The sequence below is a fragment of the Gekko japonicus genome, unplaced genomic scaffold, assembly GCF_001447785.1.
Source record: "Gekko japonicus isolate JY-2015 unplaced genomic scaffold, Gekko_japonicus_V1.1 scaffold278, whole genome shotgun sequence".
In the NCBI taxonomy this organism is placed as follows: Eukaryota; Metazoa; Chordata; class Lepidosauria; order Squamata; family Gekkonidae; genus Gekko; species Gekko japonicus.
Window position 1 is genome coordinate 675,427 of NW_015169783.1, and position 10,302 is coordinate 685,728.

The 10,302-nt window shown below is 46.9% G+C and overlaps 1 protein-coding gene across 1 annotated transcript in view; it reads right to left on the minus strand.

Moving 5' to 3' along the window:
- ALPK2 (alpha kinase 2) overlaps positions 1-10,302 on the minus strand; it is a 115,659-nt gene that overhangs the window by 37,122 nt on the left and 68,235 nt on the right. Inside the window, exons 6-8 of the mRNA XM_015416890.1 lie at positions 6,183-6,330; positions 3,342-3,469; positions 3,209-3,244 (exon numbers count right to left, since the gene is read on the minus strand). Of these exons, the coding sequence (XP_015272376.1) occupies positions 3,209-3,244; positions 3,342-3,469; positions 6,183-6,330 (312 nt within the window). The remainder of the gene's footprint in view (positions 1-3,208; positions 3,245-3,341; positions 3,470-6,182; positions 6,331-10,302) is intronic.

Sequence of the window (10,302 nt, forward strand, 5' to 3'; positions counted from 1 at the left end):
GAGGGGGGGGAGGAACTGGGAATGGGGTAGACAATTGATAGAATGAAATGTTTTATATGTTGTATTCCTGAGAAAATAAAATTTGTTTACAAAAAAAAAAAGGACAGCTCTGACAGAACTATGGCTTGCCCAAGGTCATCTAGCAACTGCAAGTGGAGGAGTGGGGGAATCCAACCCGGTTCTCCCAGATTAGAGCCTGCGCACTTAAGCACTACACTAAACTAAATTTGTTAATCGTCCAATCCCTGCAGTGCAGGGCTCTGGGCGATGCACATCATCCATAAAAACATCAGAATAAAACAATTAAAACATGAATAAGGTATTTCAAACAAAAGATGGTGAATATTAATTTATCCCATTGCAGACTGTTGGCCATATCCCAACAGGTGTGGGAAGCAGCTGGGGCAGGAAGGGTGCCGGCTATGATGGAAACCGTTGCTGCCCTCAGCCAAAGGCCTGGCGGAACATCTCTGCCTTACGGGCCCTGCGGAATTGCATAAGGTCCTGCAGGGCCCTGGTGGTATTTGGCTGAGAGTTCCACCGGGTTGGGGCCAGGACCGAAAAGGCCCTGGTCGAGGACAGCCGGATAGCAGTATATTCTAAAAGGGTTCAGTGAGCCACAGGGTCCTGCTGTTTGTTTTATAATACCAATCAGTTCTAATTACTAACACTAATCAACAATACTGATCAGTCTTTCCAAAAGTTCTCAGATTTGTTATAGCCATAGTTTAAGTGAAAATCCTCTTTTTTTTTGGTATTTTTGCATTTTGTGTGTGTGTGCGTGTGTGTGTGTGCCCGTACCTGGAAGTCATGGTGACCTCTGGCGCCTCCTACTGGGGCACGGAGGACATTCAGAGAAGTGTCTTGACAGGCTGCCTCTGGCCTCCCGGCCCTGGGATTCTCTGGAGGTCTCCCACCCAAATACTTGCTGGGGTCAGCCCTGCTTAGCTTCCGAGATCTGATGAGATCAGGCTTGCCTGGCCTATCCAGGTCAGGGAAAGTGAAAATCTTTTTAATCTGCCTCGGGGCTGTTATATTTCAAACACCCGCCTTTCAATGACAAACACATTTTCTCTGTTGTTACTGGAGTCCCGTACTATTTCAGCATCACCTCTCAGGCCCGCTGAACAACTCCTCTTCGGCTGCGGTCACACACACTAAATAACCCACTTTCAATCCACTTTCAATGCAGCTTCCAACTGGATTTTGCCAGTTCACACCGTAAAATCCAGTTGGAAAGTGCACTGAAAGTCGATCGGAAGTGGATTGTTTAGTGTGTGTGACCGCAGCCTTCTTCCACCATCCCATCCGCGCATCAAGTCTGACTAGCAAGGGCATATAAATTGGCAATCTTGGTGAATGGATGAAAAAAAAATGTGCACCTGCTCTAATGGGAATAGAGTGAGTAATTCTGCTTCTTCGTGAGTCAAAACAAATCAGACCACCCGGTCGACTGGGTGAACCAGACCACAAGACGTCTGCCAAAACCTTCTGGCAAAACATTATCTACGCTTAATTGCGTGCTATGGTTATTAATAAAGTCAGGCCAACACTCATGGGTGGTGGGAAACATCTGGCATCTGAATTCCTTGTCGTTCTTGCTGGATCATGTTATGACACAAGCCTGGTCAAAGGCTGCCTAGTCAAGTGTTGGGAACATATGCCTCAAAGCAGGCTTCGGTTATATTTCTTTTCTTCTCATCTGAGTCCGTGATGGGAACCCCCTTCAATGCAAATGGAATTTTGTCTGCTGTGAATCAAACGGCCAAGAGCCATGAGTTTTTCCTATGGGGAATCAGGGGTACCACGTGCCGTTCTGGAGGCCTTACTTCAAAAAGGAGGTGGACAGAATGGAGCAGGTGCAGAGGAGAGCGACGAGGATGATCGGGGGCCTGGAGACCAAGCCCTATGAGGAAAGGCTGAGGGACCTGGGAATGTCCAGTCTGGAAAAGAGGAGGTGGAGGGGGGGCATGATAGCTCTCTTGAAGTATATGAAGGGCTGTCACTTAGAGGAGGGCATGGAGTGGTTCCTGTTGGCAGCAGAAGTGGGAAGTTGGAACCACAATAATGGGTCTAAATGAAGGGCGAGAAAGTACCGGCTGGATCTTAGGAGAAAGTTTTTTAGAGTAAGAGTGGTTCAACAGTGGAATCAGCTGCCTTGGGAGGTGGTGAGCTCCCTCTCCCAGGCAGTCTTTAAGCAGCGGCTGGACAAACACTTGTCAGGGATGCTCTAGGCTGGTCCTGCATTGAGCGGGGGGTTGGAGTAGATGGCCTCAATGGTCCCTTCCAACTCTGTGATTTTATTATTCTATGATTTTATAATTCTATGAAGTTCCCTTCAAATAAGGTTGCTCAGTAGTGACAGAAAGACACTCTACACATGTTTGAATATACCATCTCTTCTTTATACCACTTCATGGTGCTTGGGGGGGGCAACAGTGGGAGGGCTCCTAGTGTCCTGGCCCCACTGCTGGACCTCCTGATGGCACCCAGTATTTCTGGCCACTGTGTGATACAGAGTGTTGGACTGGATGGGCCATTGGCCTGATCCAACATCGGCTTCTCTTATGTTCTTACGTGTTTCAGGACTGACACCATAAAACAAGGTTTCCACCCGCCCATGGAACCTTATGGTGCTTGCCGGTGGGGGCTGATTTGCCTACCCCAGAAAGAGAGGCAGTGATGTGTGATGCCAGCATCTTGTCATCGACACTGGGGGTGGAGGCAGGCGGGTATTTAAGGCCAACTCCCCCCCGGCCGGCCGGCCTCTTCGGCCTCATGCTCAGGGTTGGGGTCGGAGCTCCGAGCGGGCAAAGTCTGGATCTAAGTCATGGTGAACCCTGAAAAGTTCGTAAAAGCGGTGGAAATGTCTGTCCCCACCTACAACCAAAGGCAGGGCTTTTCCAGTGGTAGCACCTTATCTTTGAAACATTCTCTCCTTTGAAGGTCACCTGGTGTCTACCTGATTCTCGGGGCCAAAACGTTTCTTTTCACTGAGATATTCCATCTTTTAAAAAGTCGTTTCACGGTCTGTTTCTAAGCCAGAGGGCTGTCCTGTGGCAAGACTTGTTTTAATGGCGTGTCTTTAATGGCTCGCTTTTAATGGCTTCTTTTGGTGTTGTGTCTTTAATGGCTCACTTTTAATGGCTTCTTTTGGTGTGATTATGACTTTGCACAATTCACCCTGGGAAATACCGAAAGGGCTTACCTTCAACATCTTGAAAACTTGAAAGATGTTCCAGGACTGCAAAGAGATGGAAAGCAATATGGTAATGATTCAGTCAACAACAAGGCACCTTCAGTAGCTCTTTGCAGTAAAGACACAAGACATTAGCCATTACCTTCTAAGGTCAGGTTGAAATCCGTAGTGGCCTTTCCATACCTATTCTTCAAGCAGCAGCAATACAGTCCTTGATCTTTCTTACCAGCTTGAACTATTGCCAAGGATACAGGAAAATCATCTCCTGCACTAGAAGAGAAGTTTGCATTTGAAAAGATCTATGAAGCATTGGAAAGAATACAGCCCCCTGCAGATGATACACGACCCATCCTGCTCACGCGAACCAGGAGTCTGCTAGTCGTGTGGTTGCCTCCTCATGTGAATCAAGCATTGCATGGATTTTCTGCGCCCATTCAGGTTCCATTCACATGAGCCCGAACCCTGATTTTCCACATGTCTAGTTCATGCAACTGGAAACTGTGCACACACGTAAAATCAACATATTGCCCAATTCACATGAGATGGCAAGAGGGATGCTAGCCTCCAGATGGGATCTGAGGATACCCTGGAATTACAGCTCATCTCCAGGCTACTGATTTCAGTTTCCCTGGAGAAAATGGATATTTTGGAGGGTGGACTCTATGGCATTGTACCCCACGGAGGTCCCTGTCCTCCCCAGGCTCCACCCCCAAATCTCCAGGAACTCTCCAACCCGGATCTGGCAACTCATCCTGCCCACTCCACCAGTCGTCAGGGAGGACCAGGTAAACCTCCAGACAAGTCCACGAATCAGAGTGCATTGTGGGCCCTTGCATGTTCCCAATATGTATAGCTGGTAGGCTACCAATTTGTGTGAATGGAATGGAATGCAGAGGGCTCATATCTCAATGTCATGTTCTTTTATCTGTTAACACGCCTATTTCCGATTTATTTGTTGTTAAGAACATAAGAACATAAGAGACGCCAATGTTGGATCAGGCCAAAGGCCCATCCAGTCCAACGCTCTGTGTCACACAATGTCCAGAAATACCAGGTGCCATCAGGAGGTCCACCAGTGGGGCCAGGACATTAGAAGCCCTCCCACTGTTGACCCCCCCAAGCACCAAGATGACAGAGCATCACTTGCCCCAGAGCCCCTATCTATACTTTGTGGCTAATAGCCACTGATGGACCTCTGCTCCATATGCTTATCTAATTCCCTTTTGAAGCCGTCCATGCTTGTAGCCGCCACCACTTCCTGTGGCAGTGAATTCCATGTGTTTAGTGGCTCTGCCGAAAGAACTCTTATTTGTAAATTATTTCCTTCACAACACAAACTGATGATAGAGTGAAGTACCCTCAATCCACAAACAGCTGAATTGAAAGCCCCCAAATTGGCAGGGATTAGCTGATTTTGCCATGCCTCAGGCTCCATTCAACTTCTCTTCCAGCAAGTCAGGAGAATTTCAGGATGCGGATAATACCCCTTCATGCAAATATCTACTTCTGGGATTTAAGAATTTTTTTTTTAAGCCAGCTCTAAAACTAACCTTTTTTAAGTGCCAAAACAGTATTTTAAATTCTATATTTTCCATTTGTAAAGAGATTTTACTTTTCTTGTTTTTTTGTGTTGTACAGGTGCCCTCCTAAAAGAACAGTATTTTAAAAAATACACTTTTTAAAAAATGTACAGATTTAACCAAAAAACAACAACCCCACACCCTGTTTTGTACAAAAGCTTCATGTGTTTCTATGTATTCCTGGCACTCTTCCTTTTAGCCAATGTGATGTAGTGTTTAAGAGTGGTGGACTCTAATATGGAGAACTGGGGCCCCATTCACACGGAGCATCTGCTGCGCTGAAGGCACAATCGTCCTGTGGATTTTCCAGGCATGATCACACCGGAACATCTGGGAGGCGTAGCGCACCCGTGGCTAACCTGTGGCTTCTTGCCAAAGATGCGGAGTAAAAAACTACCGCATACAAGGTACTAGTTTCCGGAAAATGCGGGCGTCTGATTGCATTTCCACGTGAATCCTGTGTTATCCGGCACCCGCCCATGTCCCATCGCAAACCGGATGTGGGTTTTTTTGTAAGTCTCCACAGGATGCGCACAAACGAGCATGCGCTTGCGCAAACTTCTGCAAGGGAAAAAAAATCCCGTTTGCCACGGAAGCGGCACCTAGCGATTGCTGGTGTGATCGCGCCACGCCGCTTCTTTGCCGCGCTGCAGGATAGCCGTGTGATCGGCAATTAACGGCCTAACCACGGGACCTCAACGGGACATGTGGTCGGGCTGCCGCGCGTTACTTTGCTCCGGGGCTAACAGCCACGCTCCCCCCCTGCATTTTCCGGCCCATGTGACCGGGACCTGGGTTTGATTCCCCACTCCTCCTCCACATGAATCCTGCTGGGTGACCTTGGGCCAGTCACAGACCTCTCAGAACTTTCTCAGCCCCACCTACCTCACACTTTGCCTGCTGTGGGGAGATGAAAGGAATGAGAGAGTTGATACGGCACTTTGAGACTCCTTAAGGTGGAGAAAAGGGGGATATAAAAACCTACTCTTCTTCTTTAAGGTGGCCTACAACCCAGCCCTAATATATTCAGGGGAGGAGTTGGAACAAGACATTTCTGAGGATCAGAAACTTAATTATTACGAGCTCTGTAAATCTGAGGGCAATTGAAAGCACCCATCATCTAAGAATCTTCTTCGGCTGCCTTCAGGATTATTTGCCATCTTAAGACTTCATTCGCATCACTCTGAGACTTCTGAATGCAGAATACATAAAATTTTCGTCCTTTTTAAAAATGATCACAGAATATATGACACACCCCCCTTTTAAAAAACATTGCAAAATATATTGTCTCTCCTATAATCTCTGCCCTTCTTTTCCTTCAGGCATGTTGTTGGATGACAAATCGAACCTGTTGGCAAACAGATAAATAAATAAAATAAGTTTCTCACATTTATTCTCCTTACCTTCTCTGCACTCGAGCAAGTAGCTGAGAGTCTTTAGTCCACGTAATAGTTGCGTCTTCATGAATTTCAACAAACTGACAGCATAATTTGATATTTCCAGAGAAATCGGGGAACAACTCTGCTTGGATTTTCTTCAGCAGTTTGGGGGCTTGAAATTAAAACAAACAAGTACATCATTTAGTGAGCACAGCGAAATATACAGTAGACCCTCAAGATCAATTTAAGAACACAAGAGAAGCCAATGTTAGATCAGGCCGATGGCCCATCCAGTCCAACACTCTGGGGAATTTCAGACAGCCGATATATTCCGGTTCAGGAACTGTTCCCTAACAGTTTCTGGTCTGACATTTCAGACAGAACCGTTTTAGTAACGGTTCCCTACCAAAATATATTTTCACTTTCAGACAGAAATGCTTTTGTCCCGTTAGGGGAGCGTTTCTGAACCGCTTTACCTGCAAACTGCTTCCAAGCGGTCTTCACCTTTCTATACCGTTTCTGAAGCGCGATGGGGTGCTGTGTAAAATGCCCCATAGCTCTTCCTTCTGTGCCGCTTTGTTTTCCTGCCCTTTTTCGCCCGTGCGGGCAATCTCTGTCCTTTTTTTTTTAAGTTCGTTTTTGAGCGCTATACCACACGGGCGAAAAAGGGCAGGAAAACAAAGCGGCGCAGTCTGAAATGCCAAATCACTTCAGAGACGGCTCCTTACCGGGGAAAGGCTGTGTGAAATGGCAGCCCTGTACCGGTTTACTCCAAGATGGTAGAATAATGGGTTTAAAAGGGTAATGTGAAATTCCCCTCTGTCACACAGTGCCCAAAAAATACCAGGTGTCATCAGGAGGTCCAGCAGTGGGGCCCAGGACACTAGAAGCCCTCTCACTGTTACCCCCCCCCCCAAGCACCAAGAAGACAGAGCATCACTTGTCCCAGACTGAGAGTCCCTATCTATACCTTGTGGCTAATAGCTACTGATGGGTCTCTGCTCCATATGCTTATCCAGTTCCCTCTTGAAGCTGCCCATGCTTGTAGCCGCATTCCATGTTAATTTAGAGATGCCATTTTTAAAGGAGTTGCTCCTGTAGGCCGATCGATAAATCTTAAATGGCTGTCACACAATGATGATCGTGTGTTGTGGTGGCAGCGGCTACTGAAACCATGTTTTTAAAAAATCTGCCAATCAAATCTCAAACAACCAGTCAGAAAACTTGCTGGGAGAAAGACCCACTTGGCCCTGCCCATTTTCAGCGGGCACTAGGAGAGGTGTCAGTGCACACTGTTGGCACCCACAGGCCCCACGTTGGGGTCCCCTGCTCTCTGCCTTCTTAAATCGCATCAAAGGTGGTTTGAGAAAGCATGGGGAAACAACCAGAAAAATACGGAAAGGCAACAAATGGAAAATGAGGATGTGAGGAAGCTTCATGAAAAAATATCGGCAGGTCAGCAGCACCCAAACTGTAGGAGAACCTTCATGTGAAAATACCCATAATCTAGTTTTTGTAGATTTTTCCAGGCTGTATGGCCGTGGTCTTGTCATTGTAGGACCTGATGTTTCGCCAGCAGCTGTGGCTGGCCTCCTCAGAGGTATAACACAGAAAGATGGAGTACTCTCTTTGTCAAGGTGAGAAGAATGAGAAGAAAACTGGTAGGCAGGTAATTTATATCTACTCAGGAAGGTGGGGTAGGACTGAGATTATCTTGTAGGAGTTCCCCAGGCCATGACATGTTAATGGAGGAGCTTTCCTGAGGAGATTCTTTTGCCAGTTTGGTGTAGTGGTTAAGTGCGCGGACTCTAATCTGGGAGAACCGGGTTTGATTCCCCACTCCTCCACTTGCACCTGGCTGGATGACCTTGGGCAAGCTGTAGCTCTGGCACAGCTGTTCTTGAAAAAGAGCAGTTTCTGTCAAGAGCTCTCTCAGCCCCACCTACCTCACCAGGTGTCTGTTGTGGGGAGGGGAAGGGAAAGGAGTTTGTAAGCCGCTCTGACACACCTTTGGGTAGTGAAGGGTGGGGTATAAATCCAATCTCTTCTTCTTCTTCTTTTTGCATATTTCGGCAGCCAATCCATATACAAAAGAACCTCCTCAGGAAAGCTCCTCCATTAGCATGTCACGGCCTGGGGAACTCCTACAAGATAATGACTCAGCCCTACCCTACCTTCCTGAGTAGATATAAATTACCTGCCTACCATTTTTCTTCTCACCTTGACACAGAGAGTACTCCATCTTTCTGTGTTATACCTCTGAGGATGCCAGTCACAGCTGCTGGCAAAATGTCAGGTCCTACAATGCCAAGACCATGGCCATACAGTCCAGAAAATCTACAACAACTAATGAACTCCGGCCATGAAAGCTTTCAACAACAGACCCATAATCTCTTTTAATAATACATTTTGCATTGATATTCACTTCTATCTTTTAGGCGTGAACTGTGGCACCGAACATGGGCTCCAGGAGTAAGCACCCATCTTCCTGATCTAAATTCTCATTTTGCCCTGTTCTCAAACGAAGCTCTTCTATGTGGAGACAAGTTAAGACAGAGCCCTTCGATATAAATCCACATACGGCTCAATATAGTTTCATTTTCTTTCAAATCAAAGTATTTATGTTTCCTTTCATTACAAAAAGACCAATTTGCATGGTCAGAGAAGGTGATATAGTTATTATATAGTTTCATTTTCTTTCAAACCACAGCATTTATGTTTTCTTTAAATTAAAAAAGAGAGCAATTTGCATGGTCATAGGAGGTGATAGCTATTAAGTACCAGCTAACAAAAAGAACCGGTACTGGGGAGGTAACAAAAGCGATACACAATACAAGAACTCGTGGGCACTCAATAAAATTGCTGAGCAGTCGGGTTAGAACGGATAAAAGGAAGTACTTCTTCACCCAAAGAGTGATTAATACATGGAATTCACTGCCACAGGAGGTGGCGGCGGCTACAAGCATGGACGGTTTCAAGAGGGAATTGGATAAACATATGGGGCAGAGGTCCATCAGTGGCTATTAGCCACAAGGTATAGATACGAACTCTCAGTCTGGGGCAAGTGATGCTCTGTCTTCTTGGTGCTGGGGGGGGGCAACAGTGGGAGGGCTTCTAGTGTCCTGGGGCCCACTGGTGGACCTCCTGATGGCACCTGGTATTTTTTGGGCACTGTGTGACAGAGGGGAATTTCACATTACCCTTTTAAAGCCATTATTGTACCATCTTGGAGTAAACTGGTACAGGGCTGCCATTTCACACAGCCTTTCCCCAGTAAGGAGCTGTCTCTGAAGTGGACCTCCTGATGGCACCTGGTATTTCTGGCCACTGTGGGACAGAGTGCTGGACTCGATGGGCCATTGGCCTGATCCAACATTGGCTTCTCTTAAGTTCTCATGTTCTTATGTCTTAATTTGCCATGGCGGCTATTTCGTGGAACCAAGGATGTCACATAACAGAAGCATTTATTCTTCAGTAACCAAACATTGAATTGGGAAGTGTTCATAACTCAAGCTTATGGGTCATGCTCTGCATGAGTTTCCCTAGGTCTGGGACTGATGCTGCTAGAGGTTTGTTGATGCATGCAGGGTATTGGGTTGCCATGTCACTGGTGGGGGCTGAGGGGTATAGGGCTGCCAGCTCCAGGTTGGGAAACTCCTGGAGATTTGGGGATGGACCCTGGGAAGGACAGGGACCTCAGTGGGGTACAATGCCATAAAGTCCACCCTCCATAGCATCAATTTTCTCCAGTACCTGGATAACCCAAGCTGGCCCCTTCTCATCGAAAGCTAAGCAGGGTCGGCCCTGGCTAGTATTTGGATGGGTGACCTCCAAGGAATACCAGGGCTGCGGTGCAGAGGCAAGAAATGACCAACCACCTCTAAAACTTGTCTTGCATTAAAAACAAGTCTATCTCACCACCTAGTGGTGCATAACGCTAAAAGAGCGAGAACTTCTGGCTGCCAGACAATCTTAGGATCTCCTGGCTATACTACACACACTGCCATAATTAACTTCTCCAGGGGGACTGATTTCTGCATTCTGGAGATGAGCTGCAATTCTGGGAGATCCCTAGGCCCCTCCTGGGGGCACTGGGGTCCTGTTCCTCCAGAGGCCTGCTTCCAGATGTTGTCTGCTGCTGTTA